General features: G+C 38.0%; 1 protein-coding gene across 1 annotated transcript in view; it reads right to left on the reverse strand.

Annotated features, from left to right (window-relative positions):
* LOC127511382 (uncharacterized) overlaps nt 1-7,222 on the reverse strand; it is a 72,491-nt gene extending 65,269 nt beyond the window's left edge. The window contains exons 1-3 of the mRNA XM_051892181.1: nt 6,949-7,222; nt 2,469-2,563; nt 1,853-2,013 (exon numbers count right to left, since the gene is read on the reverse strand). Coding sequence (XP_051748141.1) covers nt 1,853-2,013; nt 2,469-2,563; nt 6,949-7,036 — 344 coding nt within the window. The 5' untranslated portion in view covers nt 7,037-7,222. The remainder of the gene's footprint in view (nt 1-1,852; nt 2,014-2,468; nt 2,564-6,948) is intronic.
* Nucleotides 7,223-27,061: the final 19,839 nt, after the last annotated feature.

Below are 27,061 nucleotides of genomic sequence, written 5' to 3' on the forward strand. Positions count from 1 at the left end.
AATAAGAAGCAGGTCTCAGATGGTTTGTAAGTCATATTTTGCACATTACTGATCACTTATCAGACATGCACACACAAAACAGAGGGTTTTTTTTCCCAAACATAACAATGACATGACTAAGAAATTTGCATGTCCACAGATCCTTCTGATTAGAATTAATTTCACACTGACACACTTACCTCTTATTTGTTTAATCTTTTTGGCTTTAGGAATAACCAGACCATCAAATACATGGGAAAATGGACCATGACCTAAAAATAAATAAATAGATAGATAGATAGATAGATAGATAGATAGATAGACAAAAAAGTTAAATATATTAAATGCTTTAAATATGTGTTTCTGTTACATATGGTTTTAATCTACTTAGACATTTATTTTAAAATAACTTTTTCCAAACAAATAAATACACAAAGTAATGAGCAGTACTTTAAAAAAAAATAAAAAATAAAATAAATAAATAATAAAAAGAACACAAACATGTGATGATGATTTCAGTAATAAAGTTGCACGTGTTTTTTTATATATCCATAAGCATCAGTGCTACTCACCCAAGTCGTGACACAATCCAGCGATCTGAACACACAGGAAATCCTGTTTGGTGATTTTGAGCTCCGGCTGATTGTCATGAAGAATCTTGACCAGACAACCTGCTAAATACGCCACACTAACACACATACAACACCACTTCATGACCAAAACACTGAATTGAGCAAAAAGATTTTTGTTTACTTGCATGTCATGTGACCGTTACCAACATCAGTGAACCATAAAAATGTATCCTTCTTTCTTTTATGAACCACAACAGGAGAAAAAACAGTGAATAGCGACCAGCTTCCAGCTTTTTAAAAAAGCATCACAGAATGATCCCATGCAACATGTGTCATATATTCCAAGTGATCTGGTGTATAATATATGAAATTTAATGTATTCTTAAAGAAAATAAGAATATGAGTTTGACCGTTGGTCTTCTGTGCTCAACTGCGCGTTTATGAGACACTATTACTGCCACAGTTGACTTCAACTTGCCCAGAAAAAAGCACCAGTTGTGAGAAATCAAGATTCATAAATGTGCCACATGGAATACAATCCATGTACCTTCTTCACCGGGGTGAATATATCCGTTGTGTTTGTCGCAACAAAAGTTGATGGTGACTAAAAATTGTGATTTTCTCCTTTGGTGATTCTGCTTGTTATCATCAGGTGTCTTCAATAATGGTCAATCATCACTCAATTTATCACTTAATTATCTCATTAACTTTAACACTGCTTCAGTGGCAGGTCTTTTACTTTCTGACCCCTGGACTTTACACCTCTGGTCAGTTGTTGTTGTGTCTCTCTTTTTTCTGTTCTTCTTGTTTCTTTTTCCTTCAATGATTTTGCATATTAACATCAGGTGTCTTAAATAATGGTCAATCATCATTTAATTATCTCATTAACTGCTTCAGTGTAACTTATAACACCCTGTAGTGTGGACACGTACACTGAGGGGTGTTAATTTAACACTGGAGATTTTGCTGCGTATGATGTGTCACATGACATTATTCTGTAATACTTTTGCTTCTTTTTTTAAAAAGCTTGATGCTGGTCACTGTTCATTGCCATTATATGGAGCGGGACATTTATTAAAAATTCTCCTTTTCTGATCCATAAAAGAAAGAAGAGCATTAGAACTACACTAAGGTTGGTGATAATTTTTTTAATTAATTAATTACTTAAACATATACATATATATATATATATATATATATATATATTTTTTTTTTTTTTTTTTTTTTTTAATTTTCATTGTAGGGTGAATTATTCTTTTAAATGACCAAAAATTTCAGCTGTGAATATAATAATATCTCACCCAAGAGAGTGTTCAAAACGATTGTGAGAAGCTCCCGGATACACCAGATATGTTCCTCCAAGCTGTTTGATGTGACGGAGTCTCTGAAACTGAGGCGTATCTGTGATCTTCACCAGGAGGGGGTGCAGCTCAATGTGACCATGAATGGGGTCGTTGAAAATCTACAGCGCGCAAAACACACCGGATTATCACACTAACATGCAAGAGATTTTTCAACTCAGCATGTAGGCCATTGACCAAAGTGATTTTATGACCCACAAAACTCCTTTTGTGGAAGACCATTTCACACGCAAAATGCATCCTGATCAACAGGGCAACACTAGAGTAATTGATTCATTTACTCATCTGATTAGTTTTGTCACAAGAATAGATAAGTAAAGCACGGATTTCAGCAATTCTTTCCATGAAAGGTGCTTTCTGTTATCCACAAAATATAAAGTACATTCATGCTTATGTCCACAAAATGGAGGAAACTTTTAAACACATACATCATGTGAGGTGTTAAATTTCAGTTTGATGGTAGAGAATTACAATCCACATTTAATACATATCGGCTGTGAAAAGTGAAAAGTGAAATAACATTATAAGCAGAAATGTTCACGAGTAGTTCACATACCTTCATTTGTTTTTTTGAGAAGAATAAGGAGTATTTCTTCAAGATGTCTTGCAATTCATCATTAATGATCTCCCATAACTCTTGTTTCTCAGGCTCTGGAAAAAAATGCGACATTTTATATCCTCAGTGTTAAATATATATTTTAAATAGTTCATTTCCTTAGCTTGTCAATGAAAGAAAACATTGCAATGTTTCAGAGACATGACTAAATGTTCAAAAAAATATACCCTCATTCACTATTCCCTAAATTAGTTCACTAATATAGTCCACTTGACAGAGTAAATGAAAAGAAGAGAGTGAATTCAGACACTGATGAACACCTGATAACAGAATCACTGAAGGACAGAGAAACAAGACCAGAAAAAAAAAAGAGACGAGCAGAAACACAAGAACTACAACTGACTTCAGCCACACTGAGTGTGAAACCAGATTACAAACCAGTTTGACATTATTTCTTTCATACATGTACAGAAGTTCTTGTTGAGAATTCATAGATTTGGATGTTTTTTTTAAATGTTTTATTGAAAATAAAAATTGATTGAAATTTGTAGTCACCATCGTGGTGACCAGTGTTTGCTTTAGTTTGGCTCTTGACTCTTTAACATCAGTTTTGTTTTCTCTGGATGCTGTAACTGAGGGTTTATAAAACACATTTGTTATGGCAAGAAAAAGCCAAGAGGAAGTTGATCAGGTTTTTGGCTGTTGTGATGATGCTGTAATCATCTTGGACTTGTCTGATTCACTGATCTCTTTCTGTGTCTAGTCTTTGATTTCATGAGTATTTTATATTATTGATTATACTATGCCTGTGATTCAACAGCGTAAGATACAACAATATGTCAGTAATCAGATAATTATAAGAATATTGAAGTCATATACTGCATAAAACATTTTGAGCTCCTGCTTAACTTAGACACACACAGACATCAACAATCAGCATGTGAATCTCAACAATGGTGACATCTAAAAGTTTTATGTCGCAATGCATGCTGGGTGCCAGCATAGTACAAAACTCCCAGCATGCGCTGCAGCATGAAAAAATTGTAAGATAAAAAGGTGTAAGATAAAAAGACAGACCCACAAAATGTATTTTAACAGTGTAACGCAGTTCGTATGTACGGGAAGAAGGAGGCGGGAACCGGCGAACGTTCAACACAACTTTAATATATTAAATAAACAAATAACAAAAGGAAAGTAATGCCGGCAGACACTCACGGACGTCTGCCGGCCACACAAACATAATAAAACATAACTTAAAGTCCAGGCCTGGTTGTCACGAATGTGGCTCCCTCGCCTCCTTCTCCGCACCACCGGAGGGAGCCGTCACCCGAATATTGACTTTTCCCATTCGGACTACGTTTCCCATAGGCCCTCATTCCTGGGACTGATTGCGCACACACCTGCACCCCATCACGCTCACACTATTTAAGCCACATTAACACTCATTAACACTTGCGTCACCAGCCTCGCGCCGTTCCCTCACGGCTCTCGCCCACACTGCTCGTCGCAAACAGTAACAAACTGTAAGTTAAAAAAATAACAGTTATATTCTGGCAACAGTGTTGTCAGTAGTTTACTGTAAAAGTGAGTTTTGTGGGTCACCATTGTGCTGAAGAATAGAGCCTGTGCTTAAATTCAGGAGAAGATCAAGAAACACTGATGATATGCTGCATGTTGTTTTATTTAACAGGTGGTGACTGTGTAGTTGCTGATGCAGCGCAAATCTCTCTTTTTTTTAACAACAAATATTTTTAGTGTACAGCAATATATAAGTTCTGTCCATCTGTAAATAAGATCACAGTAATATATGCTCACATTATTAGCATATTATAAATATTAGTTTATGAACTTAAATGGCAGTTAGCCAATTTAAGACAGTCGATTTCTGTAAATGAAATTAGTTGACTCGAGTTTTAATTGAGTGCATGGTATTTTTACAGCAACATACTGCAATGTAGATTATGGTAAAGAACTGTAAAATTAACAGTAAATTACTGGCAACTTTTTTTTGCCAGTATTTTACTGTAAATTCACAGGACAATTTTTATAGTGTATGGATAATTTTTTATTTATTTATTTATTTTTACTTTTTTACATTTCTTTGTATATTTATTTATGTATTTATTTATTTATTTTTCCATTTTTACAGCACTGAGAAATTAGTTCACAGTTGTTTTTGTGGCTGAGATTATTGCATATCCATTTTGAAGGAGTTTCCCTTTCAGACGCTAAATTTTTGGGAGGAGAGTATTTAAATGAATCACTCAAAGTGATTTACTAAGGTTTACGCTAGTCAATTTACTGGTATTTGTGGCATTAATTACTTCCCCAAAAAAGCATGTCTTAAACCAGACACTAATTTGCGCTGATCTTAGTAGATTGCGTTTGTCATTATGGAAATGATCGGCTATGTCTGTGTTCTTTCATTTGAGCATCGTCAGTAGATCGGAGGATTAAACAACTCCACAAAAAGCATTACCAGCTTCACTACTAATCACTACTAGACTTTATTTCATACATCTTCACAAATTCTTATTGAAAATTAACAGTCTCTTACATATTGATGTTTAATTGAAATTGTTTGGTTTATATCAGTGTTTGCTTTAGTTGGGCTCCTGGAACCCTTGTTTTTTTTTTTTTTTTTTACCATTTTTTACCACTTTTGTTTCTTATAGTCTGGTGATGTTGGTTACCTGTTGATTGTGCCATTAATTATCATGTAGTGGCCTGATTAACTGTTCTCACCCAGTATTTAATGAGTAATTCTATAGATTGTGTTTTATTAATTTTGCATTGTTCATTATAGCACATTCTACAGCTTGAGATCTAGTAGTGTTCATCTAGATGACTGCAAAAACACATTGTGCAGAGATAATTTTGAACTACTATATAATTTAGACAAACACATACTATTTTGCTGCATGAATAAGTTATGAGTTGAATTGTCTTAGTAATTTCCTTTATTCTCACTATTTTATTTTTTGCTGCCAAACAAAATCTAATATTAAAAAGTCAAGGGTCAAGAGTTCAACTAAAGCAAACCCTAATCTCCATGATGGTGACTTAGTTTTTTGATTTTCTCCTTTTGTGATTCTGCTTGTTAACATCAAATGTCTTAATTATCTCATTAACATTAACTTAAGTTAATTTAACACTTTAACACTCTTGAGTATAGACTCAAACAAACTCCCAGGAGAGTTGACTGAATGCTGGAGTTTTTGCTGTGTGTCACTGAATCAGGTCACTACATGATGATTGTCAACATCATCTTATTATATTTTCTCTTTATATTTCTTGTTGTAAAAAATGTGCTTTATAAACACTCAGTTACAGTAGCCAAAAAAAAAAAAAAAATGTTCAAAACTATTACCTATAACTAAGTAACTATTACTTATAACTAAGTCCAACTATTGTAAACACTGAACACCATAATGGTGACTTCAAACCAAACTATTATTTTCAATAAAACATCAGCATTGGAACTGCTATCAGAAGTGTTAATTCTCAATAAGAACTGTACATGTATGACAGAAATTAAATCAATCTGGTTAGTAATAAGTGAATCTGGTAATGGTGTTTAATCATAATGATCATAATGATTTTGATGTTTAATCAAGTCTTCAGAGATTTAATGTCTTTTATCTTCAGTTGATTTCATCTAAGGCTGTGGCTGGAAGTCTGTTGAAGTTCTTGTTTTTTTCTGTTTTTGTTGTTCATCTTTCCTTCAGTGATTCTGCTTTTTAACAACAGGTGTTTTCTTCAGTAATGCTCAATCATCACTTCATTATTCATGGTCTTGACTACACCCCTGGTTAACCTTCCTGACAAAATTGACACAAAAATTGCTGTCCCAAAACACAATGATGTGTAAGAATTTAACCCAATTTGAGTCCGTTTTAACACATTCTTTCTAAGAGTGTATAGTGGATGTGAATGGGGCAAGACTTTACAGAAAAGTGCAGCTTAATTTATTTATGTTAATTTTAGCATTAGTATAAATGTTTCCATACAAAATATGTACTGTAAAGTTTTCTAATTTAATATTTTAGCAGTGGGACTAGTTTTAGGAAATAGTTCAAGCGGATGAAGTTCTGATTATGCCCTTCTGACGTAATTCCTGTGGGCGTTTCTTTTGTAAACAGCTTCCTTTCTGTCTTTGTCAAATTTATTGCATTCACTGGATTTCATGTCATCTCACGTTAAGTCAAGTTGTTGTCCAAAGAAACAAATAACTTTATTTGTATGTAATAACTAAATACCTTAGACATGAACAATAATCTTGTGATTAACTTTTTTTTTCTTGGTTTGTAAATCATAAGTAACAGATGGATATTACTCTAAACACAAATACGGAAGTAGGAGATAGATGTATCACATGACCTTCAGTTGATTTTATATATATATATATACACATTACCATATGAAAATGGGTTGTGTACATGAACTGCAAAATTAAATCAAATCACATGTCTTCCCTTACCTTCACTTTCTTCATAGGACTTTTTTAGATCCTGAAGACTTTTCCTGTGATCAGAGAGCGTTTTTTTGTTTTTTTCAGAATGAAGCATCTTCTCTTTTGTCTTCTTTTGGTGGATTGTTAAAAACTCAGATGAGGAGACAATAAAGATCTGTACAACTGTGTACAGATTTCATAGATTCAGCAACTCAACTCACTGGATTACATGATGAGGAAAGTCTTGTCATGAAACTATGAGGGTGTGTCTCAGACAAACGTTGAGCTTTAGTGACGGGGAATGAGCCGAGTCAGAGTGACTGCTGCTGGAAACACATTCAGGATGTGCTGATCACACAGTATTTACTGTATAGTTCTTGTGTATGTATTAGTCTTACATCTGTCTTTGGTAGGGCAGCCTGTTTAGCAAATATATGCAAATGTAATGCAAATTTTGCATAATAAAATATGAATGTTAAAGGGATAGTTCATGCAAAAAATAACATGGTGGAGCAGCTCTAGTACATGAACAGCTGATCTTTGTGTTGCATTGAGAACACATTTACTAATAGATGCAAAATAATTTCAAAATGAAGAAAGCTTCTGTGTCGTGACATTCTAAAAGCAATCATGTGTCTGACCTCGCTCCGTTCCCATGGCTCTCGGCTTCACCCTGCTTACCACAATTACTTTTCTTTCTCTTGAAAATTCTAGAATTCCTGAATCATTTTCTCATTCGTGCATTCATTTATATTGATACAAATACAATGTGATTGATTTATCTTTGTAGAGAAGCCACTCAAACCAACAACCATTTCTTTCATCCAGATGCCTGAACTTTGGCATCAATGTGGTGAACAGTTGAGGTGAAGTTTAATTGTGAATCTATTCACTCTTATGTCGCTCCCAACTGAGTCTGTCTTTCTTCAATGGAATAGTCTCACAGATTTTTTTTTTTTTTTTTTTTTGTATGGAATGACTGTGAATGGAAACTGAACCTATAAGTGCTAAAAACATATCCTGAATGTATTTTTATCATTTAACTTTAAATAATAAAAAAATAGGCATTTAAACATAACAAATGGAGCAAGGGCGTATAAGTACACAAAAGGAAGAAAAAAGCTAGCCGTTTATATACAGCAATGAGCCAAAACATTATGACCACCTGCCAAATATACTCTTGGTCCTCCGTGTGCTGACTAAATAGCGCAGACCCACCGGTGAATGGAATCTACCTGAGGGTCCTGTGGGATTTGGCACCAAGATATTAACAGATCCTTCAAGTTCTGTACAAAGTGCTTCAAATGTTTAAGATCCAAGATTTGCTGCAGTTTGTATTTGTCCAGATTAAATGTTTTATGTATTTTATTTGAAGACATTCTCCGTACTTGCACAGCAAACCATGTGAGATTAAGTTACTGCCGCTGGAGCACAATCTGTAACTTTAATCTCTTCTACTTTGATTATATTTCAAAAACAGTTGTGTTAAACTCTCAGAGATGGTTGGCTATCAAATGCAGCACAGAATAGTTTGTTCTGTCATCATTTACTCACTGTCCTGGCAAACATGTATGATTATCTTTTTCTTCTGTGAAACACAAAAAAAGACATTCTGAAAAAAAAAAAGAAGAAGCTTCAATTGCTTTATACTGTGAAAGTCAATGGAACCTTAATCTTTCACGCTCCAGAAAGGATTTTTTCAATACAACTTGACTGGCATAGGCCTTTTTCACAAGAATCGGAAATCACATGACGCGGGGTAAAGTTAGTTCCGCTATGGGTCTATGGCTATTAGATTGATGTGCTCTTTTCTCAAATAATGCTTCTTACCTTTTCTGTTTTGTCTGTTTTCCAAGTTGCTGTTGTATAATCTACAAAGAAATTATTTTCTACTTGTTTGTAGCTTATACGGCCACAGAGTGTTGCTCGAATTTACCGGCAGCTGGATTTATTTTACCAGCTGTCATACAGTATAGGCTATGCAGCTACTCATTCAGCAATTCCCCCGATCGTATCACGTACGACGAACATTATTTATATAATTTATTCATTAAAAAAAATAACTCCCAATATATACTTCAATGGGGGATATAAAGTCGTGAGATACATAATATTATCGTGAGTTTAATACGTTTTAAAAATATATAGCGCGTATTAATCTCATATGGCATTACATCCCACATTCAAGCATATGTTATAACTAATCCTGATCAATTAAAATGATTAAACTAAGACATAATTAATTTCCAACACCACACTGTACACAACTATCAGTCTTTGCATTAATGTTGCAACAGCACAATAATACGTCTCGGTTTCAAAGGTAACCCTCGTTCCCTGAAGGAGGGAACAGAGACGTATGTCGGACAGACCGATGAATAGGAATCTCGTTAGAGAGGCCAATCTGCTTCGAGTGTAACTAAAATGAGCCAATGCACATTGGCATGCAATCACATGCAGCAGCTGCTCGCCTCACAGCGTGGGTATATAATGAGCAGCAGGTGCGTTGCATCTTCAGGTTTTCGCTTCGGAGCCGAACCAGATAGGTGGCAGCATCAGCGGGGTAAAGCGACTGTGGCGACGGGACGTACATCTCTGTTCCCTCCTTCAGGGAACGAGGGTTACCTTTGTAACCGAGACGTTCCCATTCAGTCAGTCACGTTCGACGTATGTCAGACAGACCGACGAATAGGAATCCCTACCAAAGCGCCACAGGGGCTGCCCCCTTCCAGCGCTCTGTGCAAGCCTCCTGTACCCCCTTGCCTATGGATGGAGGGACAGGGCTAACACAGAGAGTGTCGATCACTGCTGTTCCTCAAAAAACCCATTCAGTTAGACCATTGGATAACACTGGGAAAGCGTACCCTTTCACTGGAAAGGAACGCTGTGGAAGCCACATCCTTCCCCGAAGGAGTTATGTGAAGAAGAACATATGGACTAACCCCGTAGGGCTGTACTACATATGGAAGTACTGGGCTGACTCCAACCTGATGAGAGGTGGGTTCTCCCATAGGGAAAGACACAGGCTTTGTTTAGGAGCAACCGTGGAACTACACATATGGGATCCCTGTAGGGTCACACATATGGTACCCAGCCTAAATCCGGTTCTCAAGTATACAACGGAGTATAGGCCTGGCGCTAGACGCTCCACCACGTCGGCTACCGAAGGGAGATCGGAGGACTCAACAGGGTCTGCCTTGAAGGGACTCTCTGGAGTAATAAGCGCATGTAAGCGCAGCAAGCCAATATTACGATCCGTCTAGGTTAAATCGCAATAAATTAAGAAAAGAAAGAAAACTGCCTCCCCCACCCAGTCGTCAGACCAAAGAAAAAAAAATAAACAGATAAATAAATCAAAACCACTAGATTCAGGGTTCAAAAAAACAACTAACGTTTTATTAAGATAAAAGAGAGTAAATAACATTTGAGAATTTCCAGGATAACATAAACCAGTAGGTGCATAAACTTCAGGAAAACCCAAGGCCCAAAATAACAAACAAAACGAGTAATAAACAAAAAATATCCAAAATAACTTCCCTCAGATTATCAAAACAAAATACAACAAATTACCCTTACTACACTAACAAAACAGAGCGAACTTAATTTCAAAAGAAAAGGGCGGGTCAACCCTACCGAGCACCATCACTGTAAAGAAAAAAATATATATAACAGAGTCAAAAAAAAGAAAATACACAATATGTAATGGGGGTCTGGCGGCTGGAGAGGAGACAGGAGAAGTGCGACCGGCCTGAAGTCGCACAGCTCAACTGCAGAAAGCGGAAGAGATGGTTTTAAACCCTTATTCAATCGTCCTAAGCCAATCCTGGCAGAGAGAGGTGGAGCCATCCCGCAACCGATTAGGCTACGTGATATCCTGCTTAACACAAGCAAAGCAAAAGAACACATAGACAGAAATAACAGGAAACAAACAAAATAAACAATATACTGAATTACATAATTCCGTAACAGCCGACACTAAGCCGGGGCCTCTCCGTGCCTCTGACCTGAGGTGAGAACACGGGAGGAGACCGGCTCGACACGAAGGCTATAGAATCTAGCGAACGTGTTAGGTGTCGCCCAGCCCGCAGCTCTACAAATGTCTGTCAGCGAGGCTCCACGAGCCAGCACCCAGGAGGATGCAACACCTCTCATAGAGTGAGCATGCAACCTGAGTGGGCAGGGCACGCCTTGAGCTTGGTAAGCCAAGGCGATGGCGTCCACTATCCAGTGGGCCATCCTCTGCTTGGAGACAGCCTTTCCCTTCTGCTGGCCTCCGTAACAGACAAAGAGCTAGTCTGAGGTCCTGAAGCTTTGAGTTCTGTCTATGTACAGTCGCAAGGCACGAACTGGACAGAGCAAAGCCAGGGCTGGGTCTGCCTCCTCCGGGGGCAGCGCTTGCAGGCTCACTACCTGGTCCCTGAAGGGAGTGGTAGGAACCTTGGGCACATAGCCAGGCCAGGGTCTCAGTACCACGTGGCTGTCACCCAGCCCGAACTCTAGGCACGATTTGTCGACCGAAAATGCCTGCAGGTCCCCTACCCTCTTGATGGAGGCCAACGCAACCAGCAGCAAAGTCTTCATAGACAGAATATTTAAGTCTGCTGACTGCAAGGGCTCAAAGGGAGCATCCTGGAGAGCTCGAAGCACCAGAGCAAGGTCCCAAAGGGTATGGAGGGGGTCGAGGGGGATTTAATCGTCTCGCCCCCCTAAGGAACTTGACGAGCAGGTCGTGCTTACCAACAGACTTGCCATCGATGTGGTCGTGGTATGCGGAAATCGTGGCAGCATGAACTTTGAGGGTGGAGGGGGACAGCCTATGCTCCAACCCTTGCTGCAAGAATGAAAGCATGACTCTGCTCGAACATCTTCAGGGGTCTTCCCGGTGAGAAGAGCACCACTCGACGAACAGGTTCCACTTCAAGGCGTAAGTATGTCTCGTAGACGGTGCACGTGCCGAAGTGATGGTGTTAAGTACCTTGGGGGGTAAGTCACCTAGAACCTCCGCGTCCCGTCCAGGGACCAGACATGGAGTTTCCAGAGGTCTGGACGCGGGTGCCAAAGAGTGCCCCGTCTCTGAGAAAGAAGGTCTTTCCTCAGAGGAATGCGCCAGGGAGGGGCTGTCGCGAGGAGTGAGAGTTCCAGGAACCAGGTCCGGTTGGGCCAATAGGGTACAACTAGCAGGACCTGCTCCTCGTCCTCCCTGACTTTGCACAAGGTCTGTGCAAGTAGGCTCACTGGGGGAAACGCATATTTGCGAAGGCCCCGGGGCCAGCTGTGTGCCAGTGCATCTGTCCCAAGTGTTCCCTCGGACAGGGAGTAAAACAGCTGACAGTGAGAGGTTTCTGGCGAGGCAAACAGGTCTACCTGAGCCTCTCCGAACTCCCTCCAAATCAGTTGGACCACCTGGGGGTGGAGTTGCCACTCTCCCGGCAGCGCAGCTCGTGAGAGCTCGTCGGCCACACAGTTGAGCATACCAGGAACATGAATGGCGCGAAGCGACCTCAGATGCTTCTGACTCCAAAGGAGGAGATGGCGGGCGAGTTGCGACATGCGACGGGAGCGTAGACCACCTACGCAACAGTCGCAGTGTTGACCACGGGCTGAAGGTTTGGCGGTATTCCGGAGTGATTGCCACTCGGAGCATACCGCATTGCCATGCCCATCTCGGGACTCGGCCGTGAAGCCAGTGCTGAAGAGGTCTCATATGAAGCAAACCAAGTGGGGTTACTGCCGCTGTGGCTGCCATATGCCCCAGGAGCCTCTGAAAGAATTTCAGTGGGACCGCTGTCCTGCCTTTGAACGTATTCAGGCAGTTCAACACCAACTGAGCACGTTCCTCTGTGAGGCGTGCTGTCTGTTCGACCGAATCCAACTCCATACCGAGAAAAGAGATCCTCTGCACAGGGCAGAGTTTGCTCTTTTCCCAGTTGACCTGAAGGCCCAAATGGCTGAGGTGACTGAGCACCAGGTCCCTGTGTTCGCACAACTGAACCATAGACTGCACTAAAATAAGCCAGTCGTCGAGATAGTTGAGGATGCGAACACCCTGTTCTCTCATGGGAACAAGGGCTCCCTCCAAGACCTTCGTGAAGACGTGGGGAGACAGGGCCAGCCCGAAGGGTAGGACCTTGTACTGATACGCTCGACCCTCGAACGCAAAGCGCAGGAACGGCCTGTGTCGAGGTAGAATCAAGACAAGAAAGTACGCGTCCTTCAGGTCGATCGCTGCAAACCAATCTTGGGGATAGATGCACTCAAAAATGCGTCTCTGCATGAGCATTTTGAACGGTAGCTTGTGGAGGCTCCGATTCAAGACTCGCAGGTCCAAGATCTGTCGTAACCCACTGCTTTTCTTGGGTACAATGAAGTAGGGACTGTAGAACCCAGACCTCATATCGGCTGGAGGGACTGGCTCTATCACGTCCTTCGCCAGTAGGACCGCATTCTCCGCACGCAAGACATGGGCATCGACAGACTTCACTGCAGTGAAGTGGACGCCCCTGAACTTGGGGGGACGCCGGGCGAACTGAATCGCATAGCCGAGCCTGATGGTCCAAATGAGCCAGCGAGACAGGCTGGGGAGAGCTAACCAGGCTCGCAGAGACCGTACAAGCGGGGTCAAAGGGACCTTAGACATACCCGCAGTGGGGCAGCAAGGTGGAGGATTCCACACGAGCCCGACCCTGTTGGCGGCACGGGAAAGCATAGCCATCATCTCCGGATCCAAATCGGGCACAGCTACCATTCCCGAAGGAGGCAACCGCGCCGACTCGTCATCTCCGGAAAAATCTGGCTCACCCTCCGATGCAGCTAGAGACATCCGGTCATCGGGGGGAGTTCCAAAGGATACGGATGGTGCACACCTTTCAGATGGCCCACCACGCTCCCCCGGCAGCTCTACTGGCTGCAGAGTGCAGGAGGAGTGAGGGTTCCTAGGGGGTTGGTTCCCCGAAGGAAGCGCACTCACTGTAATCCTCAGATCACCAATGCCGCTACCCGAAGCAACCCTCTGAGGAGGATTGGAACGAGGCAGCGGCACTGGGACTCTGTCCCTTTGCAGGAACTGGAGTCTCGATCGCAACTCCGAGATGGTCATCTTCCCACAATGGGTACATGACTCATCCACGAATGCTGCCTCATTGTGCTTTAAGCCCAGACACGTGATGCAGCGATCGTGACCATCCCTTGGTGCCAGGTAACGATCGCATCCAGAAACACACAATTAGAATGTCATCTTTCATCTCTACTTGTGTAAGCTCTTTTAGGGACTTGCTCTTTAAAAGTGCTGAAGCACGCAGGGGAACGGCCGCGGCAACACAGACAGGGATTGTTTGCAGCCTGTCGTGTGCTCTCCTCTCTTAGAAGGCAGTCCTCTTACCGGCCGTGAAAATGGCTTTTTAGCGCTCAAAAACGCACCGTTACCGGCCATAAGAACAGCCTTTTTAAGCTGAAAAAACAGCTATTAGCTCAAAAGGCAAAAACAAAGACAGAGAGAGAAAAAAAAGAGAGGACTTCGACCCCGCTGCCGTGCTGTACGCCCACACTGAAGAGAGAGAAGTTTGAAGAGCTGACTCGTTTTCCAACACTTGCTTGCAGAGAGACAGGAACATCCGTTCGGCTCCGAAGCGAAAAGCTGAAGATGCAACACACCTGCTGCGCATTATATACCCGCGCTGCGAGGCGAGCAGCTGCTGCATATGATTGCATGCCAATGTGCATTGGCTCGTTTTAGTTACACTCGAAGCAGATTGGCCTCTCTAGCGATGTTCCTATTCGTCGGTCTGTCCGAAGTACGTTGAACGTGACCGACTGAATGGGAACTGTGCATAATATACACTTTAAGATGATGACGACAGGAAAACATGAGTGAGAGATGACTGAAGTGTTTATATATATCCAGAAATGCGAGCGGTCCTGTTTCATTAATCAGAGGATCAGGCTTGCGTAATAAGGGAGCTGCCCGCTGATTATTTCCCCAGCACGTCGCGAAAAACACTCTGTACATCCCAATGTGCATACTATCCACCCTAAATAGTACTGAATATTACTAATGTCACATAGACTACTATTTAGGATGGATAGTATGCACGTTGAGACGCAGGCACTGTCTTTACAGCACATGGAGCGCGATAATGCACAGCCGCGCCAAATAGACACAAAGAATATAACCAGTTTAACCGCCATCACTTCGAATTATTTAATAAATTTAGCTCTTAATGAGAGCTCTGTAGTCTTACCAATAATTCACGAAGACCGTTCAAACAGTTGGACAGCACCTTTAGTGCTTTTTTATTGAAAATAATAAAGTTTCATGTCACCGTTATAGTAGTCTCAGCCTCAGACGTCATGCCCACGGACCATTGGCTGAACGTCTGATGCATATGGCACACTTATCTGGAAACACTTCAGGATTTTCGAAGTTGTCATTTGGAGGGTTGAATTCTACAAGATGTTCGGGAAACGTGTGCCGCGTTCTTTAATGGTCCACCTGGAAACTAATGCCGTGAAGCAAAACCCCCTCGTAGATGAAGAACACATTCGTGTTTACAATTGTGATAATAAGCGCTTACCAGGATCAACTAAACGCTGGATTTTCAAAAGTATGCAGTAGCCCCTCACTGCAGAACACTCGAGATCCAGGGGGCGGAGTCGGGTAGGTTAAGGTATATGTAAAGTAGGAGGAGTTGGATCTAGAGCCAGGGGGTGGAGATGGGTAGGTTTAGAGCCAGGGGGCAGAGACGGGTAGGTTTAGGGATATGTAAAGTGGGAGGAGTTGGATCGCCCCCTGGATCTTGTGTTCTGCAGTGAGGACCATCTCAAAGTATGTGAAGTTTGCGGCTCTATTGTTGCAGTAAACTTGAACAACATTCTTGAACAAATAATTTACTAGATGCATGCCGGTCTGTTATTGTAGGGATATCAACTTTAAGTTTTCACGCCCCTAAACATGATGTGGAACAAAACTAACTGATTGGTTGCGTTACATGTCAGTCAAACATCCTCTTGGGCGGTTCTTGGCCAATGAAACCCACGTTAAAAAGAGTACAGTACAGATTATGAAATCTCAATGGGATCTTCACTCTAAGAAGAAATGTGTAGAAAAATGACATATTATGTGTAACAGTCTAGTTTACACATTGTGTTACACATTTTGTGTCAATATATTTAATAAAAAGGTGTTGGAAGAATTCAATTGTTTTACACATATTATGTGTAGTTTTAAAATGAACACAACCCGTGTATTTGTTCACAGCATCAACACAATCTGTGCAGCCAAGAACACCTGTAATGTGTTAATATTACACATTTACACATCGTTGTGTTCATTTCAGAGGTGAAGACCAGACCTCCAAAACCAAGACCATTCAAGACCAGAGGTGTGGATGAGACCAGACCTTCCAAGACAAAACAAGTCCATTCAATCAAGATAATTCATTAATCGTGTGACTATTGAACATTAATGACAAACACCTGCTGTTAACAAACAGAATCACTGGAAGAACAGAAAAAAAGATGAGCAGAAACCCAAGAACTACAAGTGAATTCAGCCACAGCCTTAAATGAAATGAACTGAAGATATAATACATTAAAATCTCTCAAGATCTCAGCAGAGGAGGATTAAACAACTCCACAAGCAGAGATGTAAAGTCCAGGGGTCAGAAAGTAAAAGTCCTGCCATATGTTTATTCCACCCACACAGCAAAAACTCCATTGTTAAAAGAACATTGAAGCAAAGTTAAGTTGAGATTATTAAGTGATTAATTGAGTGATGATTGATCATTATTGAAGATACAAGCAGAATCACCAAAGGAGAAAATCACAACTCACAAAGTCACCATCATGTAGATCAGGGTTTGCTTTAGTTGGGCTCTTGACCCTTGACTTTTTAATATTAGATTTTGTTTGGCTGCTGTAACTGAGTCATAACAGCCAGACAAGCAAAGAAAAAAGATGATCAGGTGGTGTTGGTTATGTTTCACATAATCATTATTTGATCTGAATCACTGAACTCATTTAGAGCCCAATCTCTGAGTTAGATTTACATTATTGATTACAGCAGCACTGTGATTCTACAGCAGAAGATCAGCTTTTTCAATATAATCTAAAGGATTTCTCAAAAGATGTTCTGATCAAAAAAAAAAAAAAAAAACATTTTTTTTTTTTTTTCAAAATTTCATTTAATGACAGAGACATTAAGAATCAGCCTGTGAATCTCAACAGTGGTGAGAATAATAAAGCATGTTTAGCTCAACTAAAGCAAACCCTGATCTCTCCTTAAAATTGTGATTTTCTTTGGTGATTCTGCTTGTTAACATCAGATCACCTTCCTGACACATTCACTGTGTTAAAATCATTGACTCAGTGAATGTGTCAGAATTAACACAACAAGCGTTGTCCCTAAACTCACCCATTGATGTGTAAGAATTTAATACAGTTTGAGTCAGTTTTAACACATCCTTTCTAAGAGTGTGTATTGCATTCATTTTAACTGGTCAAAAATAGCACATCTATGACACAAATTGTGTGATTTATGACACAGTGTGTTAAATGTTTTAACACATTGCCTGTGTTAAGAAGAATAACACACTGGTTGAGTTAAAAGTAACACAAAATGTGTTGTCCTTCACTAGACACACGGGTGTGTTAAGATATAACACAGGTTGTGTTGTTTTTAACACATCTGTTTTAAGAGTGGAGCACAGGTGTTTTATTTTGTTGTTGTTGTCCTCTTTCCTTCAATGATTCTGTCTGTTAACAGCAGGTGTTCATCACTAGTGCTTGATTAATGACTTAATTATCTCATTAACTTCCCTCTTGAATGGTCTTGGTCTCGGTCTTGGAGGGTCTGGTCTTGACTACACCTCTGGTTAATCTTCCTGACACATTCACTGTGTTAAAATCATTGACTCAATGAATGTGTCAGAATTAACACAACAAGCGTTGTCCCTAAACTCACCCAATGATGTGTAAGAATTTAACATATTTTGAGTCAGTTTTAATACATCCTTTTTTAAGAGTGTTCTTGGTTAAGTAAAGAATAAATAAATAAATAAATAAGTAAATAAATAAAGATGTGAAACTAATGTCCTGAAAAAAAAAAAAAAAAAAAAAAATGAAAAAAAAAAAAAAAAAGGACACACCAACACAAAATGCTCCCTGAGCAGGTTCAAACTGTAAGGTGTGGAATGTTTCGTGTAAATGATCACATAAACAAAATACTTTTGTGTTTGAATTTAATGTAGTATCTGTAGTGAAACAGGTTCTGTGTAAAGAACAGGTGAAGCAGCTTTAGATGAACAGCTGATCTTTGTTTGTTTCCACTGTGAACTTTCACTGTTTTACATGTCACTTTCAATGGTCTTTGCAAAAAAACAACAATTAATTAATATTTCTGTCTTTAAATAAACAACAGAGCTACAAATATAACAAAAATGCAGTAAGGAAGGAAGGATTTACAGTATAAAAAGTGCAGAAAGGAATGAAAAGGCTGTTGTTATATTCTCTCATTGACATGTTCAATCCAATTACAACATCTTCTTATAAACAAGAGGACAAGCTTTACCACCACATAATTAATACTAAATTATTTATTTATTTATTTATTTATTTATGTTTTATTGAATCTGGTGATAAAACTGGCTGATATTTAATAAAATCAATCAATGAAATGTAATAACTCAAATGTAATATATTACTTTTTTTAACTAACTGAAAATATTTCATAATTTCTAGGGCCAAAATAAATATGATGTGTTGAATAAAAATGTTGTGTTTTATTTCAATGGCTCAAACTTTATAGCCGCATACAGAGTTTATGTGTGCAATTAAAAGTCATTACTGATTAAAGTCATTCAGATTCACCTGAGGCAGATTAAACAGGTCTAAGCAGGTTTCTTTTGTGTAAGTTTTCACAGGAACAATGAAACACATTCCCCCGGTTTCACAGACAAGGCTTAAGTTAGTCCCAGACTAAAATGCATGTTTGAACTGTTTTAACTGAAAGCAACTTGCATTAATATATCTTAAAATATGTCAGTGCCATTGATTTTGTCTCCAGATCAACACCAGTAGTGTTTTTTTTTTTTTTTTCTAGTGAACATTTATAAAAGCTACTTAAATATCCTAATTGAACTAAGATGTAATCCTGGTTTAGGCTAAGCCCTGTCTGTGAAACCGGGCCTCAGTGTTTTAATGCAAGTGAATCTAATTAATTTTGTTCTTTTCATGCAGGACCAGATGAGCAGCTGATCAGTGCTTATATTTCCATTTAGAAACATTTTCACTGTAACTTTTCACAGTCACTTCAGACGTTGTGTTTGTTATTGTGTCATTTACCAGAGGATTACTTCAACTAAATATTCACACTGCAAAACCACACTGAGGGGTGTTCATTTAACACTGGTGATTTTGAGACAGTTTATTCTCCAATGCAATTGTACGATCCTGTGTATAGTATTTATATATTATCTTACTTTCATAGTTTCAGTTTATATTTAGTTTTGACTGTCTTATATGTTGATTTGTTATTTTGTCTATCAATGGTGTATATTATGTCCACCTGTGGTGTCCTGCTCGTACTACCTTTATGCTGTTGTCTTATTTGTGCCTGTATACTTTGCATACTGAGCATTGGGCTTGGAGAAACACAAATTCTTTCTGCTGTACATTAGTTACTTTGAACTTGAACTTGAATGATTTGGTGCATCTGTGTTCAGAACAAAGAGGAATTGTAAAGTGACAAAGATGGAGGAGAGATGGTGATCAGCTGATTTTATCCTGTCAGTGCTCCAATTTCCTCACAGCTTCACCTCTAGACCTGATCTGCCCTTGCAGATGCATATTAGTGCCCTGCGGCCATTTATTTCCATACAGTGACCAGCTGAGCAGACAACGCTTTAGTCAAAATACTGATAGTATGCAAATATTTTATTCTCTGTTATTTTCTTGTATAGTAAATTGTTCTTTGGGTTTTATTAGACAAGCTATTGCTAACATTGAATCGGACATATCTGCATTACATCTAAACACTGAAATATCACAGGCCTTTATATAATATATTTGAAAGAAAGCAACTAAATATCACATCATTTCCAAATGTACACTGTAAAAAATTGCCAGGAATTTACAGGATTAAAGAGTATTATTTTACAACAAATTACAGAAAAAACAGTGAAATAGAGGCATACTGGGTCATTTTCTCATGAGTTACTGCTAATCTACATCAGAATGATGCTGACATCACAGTAATTTACTGCTCTTGTTTTACTGTGAATGCAAGAAATTATATTGTTTATTACTGTAATTGTTTTGAAGTCATTGCAATGGTGATCAGTGTTCATTAGCTTGGGATCTTGGACCTTCTAATTTCACATTCAAATTTCTGATCTAGTCAGAAGTGTGACAAATGAATACATTTGTTAAAACAATGACAAGCTAGAATATAAAATAAACTAATCTGTTGATTTTAAATCAGTGAAACTATACTATTATCAGTGTTATTTCAGCATAAAGATTAATCAACATCTTATTTCAAATTCATAATTGTTTGTAGATGGATATTTCACAGTAGTAAAGCAGATGCTGAGATTTAACGTGTGACAGGTGTTAAGGTGTGACATCATCTTGCAACACGATTTATTTCTACCATCACATAACATACATCAATACTTGACATACAAAACACAACAACGATGACACTCAATAGATAATAATAATAAAACAGATCAATTCTGAACATTACAAAATAAACAACACAAACTGCTAAAAGAACTAAAAATAAGTTCAGCAGCACAAATAAAACCAACAAGAATCAAGAGACTTCACAGCATAATCTATTCATGCTGCACTGCATGCTGGGTACCTTCGTAGTACATATGAACTGTGGAAAAACAATATTGTTTGTTTACAGTATTTTTTTTTCAATACTGTAAACTCACTTTTACAGTACAATATTAAAAACTTGACTGAAATTGGCAGTAAAGTACTGTAACTTTTTTTACAAGAAATGTCCAAGAGTGTAGTTAGATACAATATAAGTCCTACTGTGAAATAACTGTGAATGTAATGCAATTGTTAACCTGGAGTATACTGTAATTTCACACTAAATGTTTCACAGTGTAAGAATGGTTCAGTGTATTGATTGCTTTTCAAAGCCTTTGTGTTCAGAACTGAAAGTGAGAGAAAGAACAAGAGGAGAGATGGAGATAAACTTCCACACATCAGGACAAATGGGCATGAATTCAAATATATCTTGTCCTTAGGCCAGTTTCCTCACAGGTTCTTTGTATCTGATCTAAACATCTAAACCTAATATCCAGTGTTTGCATGTGATTTCCTCACATGGAAATACATACACTGACCTGCTGAGCAGCTGAAGCTTTGAGAGTCAAACTTCTGATGGCATGTAATGCAAATATTTAATTTATTAATCAAATGTTTATTTTCATGAGGATGAATGACTGCTGTTTGTACTGGTGTGTGTTAAAGGAAATGCATGTTTATACATGTAAATATAAAAGTGAGCTGCTGGACACATCTGACCTCTATAATTCTCTCATGTCACGCATCTGCTCCAGTCTCTTCTCTGAGAGAATCCAGTGATGGCCTTAGAAACGTCTTAAATGTTGTTTCACATTATTATTATTATTATTACTATTAATTATTATTAGATATGCTTTATAGATCAATTTGTGATACAATATGCATAAAAATTGTGCACTTTCTTCTTTAAACAAACACATTTTATATGGATTTCCTGCTATTTGGAGCTAAAGATTCCACAAGACATCCTAAATGTGTGTGCCTGTGATTTAGAGGAGCACGTGTGAATATTTTATATGATGTTTGTGTCTGTTGAGGTACATTTGTAATGCTGCAGATATAATGACTGTGTCTTTGTGGAAAGTGAGAGTCTTTGAAGAAGATGAATGATGCAGGTTTTTCCTCTTGAACTTGTGCCACAGAACAACCATTTCCCTATTTGAATGTATTTTTCATGCATATCTGTGGACTCGGACGCTGTGTCACTTTCTTCATTTTCAAGAAACATCACACATATTATGTTATTTACTCTTTAGTACCATATTTACAGGATATACAGCTCAATCTGTATTTGTTGGGTGGAGTTAAATACGTCATTTACATACATGGAAATTGAATTTTAAAATATTCAATCATAATATTTAAAATAATCATTTAAAAAACACATTTAAAACACCAATATATGCGGGCATCAGTGACATTTGTGAGGTCTTTAACAAGGACAAATAGGTACAAGTTGTATTTTTACTCTTTTTAACTTTGGCTGCATTTTTTTAACTCTTTATTAAATCACAATCAAAGCAGCACTGGATTAAAATCATGTTAATTAATTACAGAGGTTTGCAGTTATGCAGAGCAGATGACACATATGCACACAAGTTAAAATTAATATATAAAAGACAAATTACTCATTCACTTGGTGTGTAATAAAACTACAGAAGTGGAAAGAATGCATGTTCACACTAATATTGCAACATAAATTATACTGTACATGACAAGTGTTAATTTAACACTGATGATTTTGCAGTGCACAAAACAGATGACACATGAATATATTAAACACGTATGCTAAAGGATTAATTATGGAAGCCCATTTCTGCCACATCAACACATGCAAAACCCTGCTTTGGTAAAGCATAATAAGGACATGACAAATCATATATTTAATGAGATAAAAGTCAAAATTATGATATAAAATGAAAATATATATATATTTTTTTATGAAATGAGAAGTCAAATTATTGTCAATTGGCTTTCTCTGTCACAATTATGACACAGAATGTCATAATTTTGACTTTTCATCTCTTAATTGATTTATTGCCTCACAATTTTGACTATATATGTCATAATGACTTTTTATCATAATTTTAAACTTTCATGTCATTCTCATAATTACAATTTAGTATGTCATAATTTTGACTTTTTATGCCATAATTATGACTTTTATCTCATATATAATATATATACAAATATATATATGTATAAAAGGCATCTCTGGTAATTTCTTTCAGCATTCATTTAGACACAGAAGTCTGTGCCTTAAACCAAAAACGCGGATTTTACCCTCCTGAACGTGATTTTTACCTGGGGACCCCCCCGAAACACGATTGGGCTAGTTTTGAGGAGCAATTGGGCAGGTTTTGTTGTGAAAACCTGGCAACCCTTATGCGCAATGACAGGAGAGAGACAAGCATGACAGAGAAGAAAAGACGTGATATGATCTTCATGATCTAATTTAAAGAAACGTAGTTTAAAAACCCTCTGAAAAGCAGTGGCAGCTGTATGTAATTGTTAAATAACCATTTAACAAGTGATATAATAATGTATCATTACTGCTTAGCTAAAACATGGGAAATTCAGCATTAAAAGCATGCCATAATGTAGGACTGGGTGAAATGGCCAAAAAAAAAAAAAAAAAACATATCTCTGTATTTTTGGGCTGAATGGCAATATCAGTATTTTGTACATTTTTCTATTTTAATAAAAAAACAAACAAACAATGTTCATATTGAAGGCTATGAAAACAAACGTGAATGTAATTGTGTAGTCTATGTTATATTATGTGCAAAAAAGCGGTCAGATCACATTAGGCCTACATTCTAACATTGTAACATTATAATCTATAAACAAAATAATGCTTTTTAAAATAGAAGTTAAATTCACTAAACTAAAAATGATAAATAAAATATTTATCAAATAAATAAATAAAAACAAAAGCACAGACTAATTATTAGGTTATTTTGATTACCTTACAATAGTCACTTTACCGTTACTGCTAAGAAATAGGCCTACACTTAGTTGTAGGTTTGAAATTCTTCATATGGCACATTTATGTTCGCCAACAACAACAAATATTAAACAACAAATATTTTAGCAAAGTGTATATTTTAGTCAGAATTATTGCGCTCCTATTCAATTGTGCTCCGTCTGTTTGGCATGCATGCGCGCGGCGGCGCTCGTTCACAGAATTGTGCTTGTATAAGGCTCGTCCACTCCTATCAGCAAAATGGAAATATTTTCTCGACTTTCTAACATTTAAAGATGTAGAATATGTGAAATTGGATGTCACTTCAGCTTAAAGATTATTAATAGAGGTATGTTTGTTTCCACCAATCGCTGCACGAGTTAAGGTTACGTATGATGACGAAAGCACGTTAGTGCTAGCCCTCCCAGAACCCATAGAGAATGCATTGCAGTACCTGCAGTTCGAAAAAAAAGTTCTTTGAATGGAAGTCTATGAGAGCACTCTGAGCGATTCTCGGCCAGGGTGAAATAGCCCAAAAGAGGCGGTACTCCACAGAATGTGACTCAACGCTGATTGGACTATATAGACTGAGGCAGTAAAAACAGTCCCAATATGAAAAAAACCTGTATGTTTCATATAAAGCAACCATATATCTTCCTTACTCAAATCAGCCAGAATTACCTTATGTGTTTCATATAAGTCCAATACATGTCATATACATATGGCCACTTTCATACTAAAAATCACACATACAACTTATATGGGATTTTTAGGTCATATATGAATACTGTAAAAGTCTCATAGGAGATTTACATGACAACAGTATGCAATAGTATATGATTTTAGTAAAAAAAAAAAATGTGTATGAATATCAGTAATTTCTATACAAATCATTTAAAATTCTTGATTGAATCATATGCGAGTCATATAGAATTTATTTAAATTTTGCATCATTTGTTCATACGAATTTTATACAGATTTTATATGATTTTAATAGGGAAATTGTGTGCCTGTTCTTCAAGCTTTATATGTTTCCATCTAATTCCTTGTATCTCTATATGTAATTATCTTATATGATTTCAGTCAATATTACAATATCTCTGCATATACAAATCATATATGATTTCAGTCAATAACTTGCACAAATTTGCATCAGAAATACTTTTATTTTAACACAATCAAATTATACTCCACAAGAGTAATTTAGAATTACAACTTGATATCAAACTGAACTTTGTGAAGGCAAAACACACACACACACACACACACACACACACACACACACACACACACACACACACACACACACACAACCAACACCAACACACCAACAACAACAACAACAAAATACCTCGAACACACTGTCATGGCTATCAATCATCAAAGACCATTAAGGATTTCGGATGTTTTTGTGTTTTCTTCCCTCTAATTTCAGTAAGTTTGGCATTGATGGTTGCACCAGTGCTGGCGGGCACCACATGAGGACACTTTCTGCAACGTTGCTCCTGTGAGACAAACAAATAAAAGGCAAAACATTGCTGTTAGGAAGCAAAGTGGCCCACAGTCCTTGACTACAGATTTAGTTAGACAAATCAACAGCAGCATGGGGTGGTCTAGTGTTTGGGGATCTGGACTTCCAAATAGAACCAGAAAGTTGTGAGTTTGACAGGAATTGCCACTATTTTGGCCCTGAGGAAGATACTTTAAGACGAGTTCACTTTGAAATGAAAATTAGCCCAAGCTTTACTCACCCTCAAGCCATCCTAGGTGTATATGACTTGTTTCTTTCTGATGAACACAGAGATATATTAATAAATATCCTGACGCATCCAAGCTTCATAACGGCAGTGATAGCGATCAATGAGTATGAGCTGAAAGTGTCTCCATCCACATCTATCCATCATAAACGTGTGCTCCACACGGCTCTGGGGGCTTAATAAAGGCCTTCTGAAGTGAAGCGATGCATTTGTGTAAAAAAAATATCCATATTTAAACAAGAAGTAAAATATCTAGCTTCCGCCTTCCGTATTCAATGTACGAAGAAAGTGTAAAACTCTTGCAGTTCACAAAGCTTACGCTACGTCCTACGCCTTCCCCATTAAACTTACGGAAAAAGTGTAACTGATGTGATGCCAGTTTACACTTTCTTTGTAACTTGAATATGGAAGGCGGTCTGGCGGAAGCTAAATATTTTACCTAACTTGTTAAATATGGATTTTTTTTTTTTTTTTTACACAAACGCATCGCTTCAGAAGGCCTTCATTAACCCTCCTGGAGCCGTGTGGTGGATGTTTATGATGGATGGAGACACTTTCTTCAGCCTTATACTTGTTGATCCCGTTCACTGCCATCATAAAGCTCATATGCATCAGAATATTTATTAATATTTCTCAGATTGTGTTCATCAGAAAGAAGAAAGTCATATACACCTAGGACAGCTTGAGGGTAAGTAAAGTTGGGGTAATTTTCATTTCAAACTGAACTAATCCTTTAACCTAAACTTACTCCCACTGGATCACTTTGAATATAGTAATAACGACAACAGGGTTTCAGCACTTCATTGACTAGAAAAACTAGTACACTACCTGTTCTGTTGGAAGGGCTCTGTAATTACTCTGTGGCAAATCCTGTCCCATCTTCCAAGTCAAAGCAAATTTCCCTTGGGGGACAATAAAGGTCTATCTATCTATCAGAGCTGACTGATGCTGACGAACACTGAGACTTCAGGGCCATCTTCACTTCATTTATCAGATTTGATAGCTCTAGCAACAAAAATATAACAAAATAAAATATGATAAAGCAATCTCATATACCTATTTACCAACTCGACTACCTCCTATGTGTACATATGGTCATCTAAGCTGATGAATTTAATGTTAATGATGCATTTTTCAAAGCCATCATGCCAGATGTTAGAGGTTGGATAACTTTCAGGTTTCTTGTCATATACTTGATAATAATGCAATTAATTACCAATAATTATTAAATTCTTTGTCTCAATTGTACATAGCGAGTTGAATAATATTGAACAATAGCAATTTTGACAAAAAAATTTGAAAGTTTGAAGTGCAAAGACAGTAAAAACTAAGTAAACCACCAAACGGTTTGATAGCTGGCTGCTGATTCACCACAACAGTAAAATAACTAATATGCGCCTCTGAGCATTTTTCTTACTTTTTTGTTGTAATTTCTCAATTTTTCATTTTCCTCCATTTTTTTCAGCCTCTTCTGAGTCTCTGTCAAGGTTGTGCTTGATACTCATCAACAGTCATTCATTTCTCTGTGGTTTGGGAATCAAGGAACAGCAAATAAGAGATGGAAATGATACACATTCATCTTCTTAGAAGGGCTGAA

Source organism: Ctenopharyngodon idella, chromosome 1 (assembly GCF_019924925.1).
Source record: "Ctenopharyngodon idella isolate HZGC_01 chromosome 1, HZGC01, whole genome shotgun sequence".
NCBI lineage: Eukaryota > Metazoa > Chordata > Actinopteri > Cypriniformes > Xenocyprididae > Ctenopharyngodon > Ctenopharyngodon idella.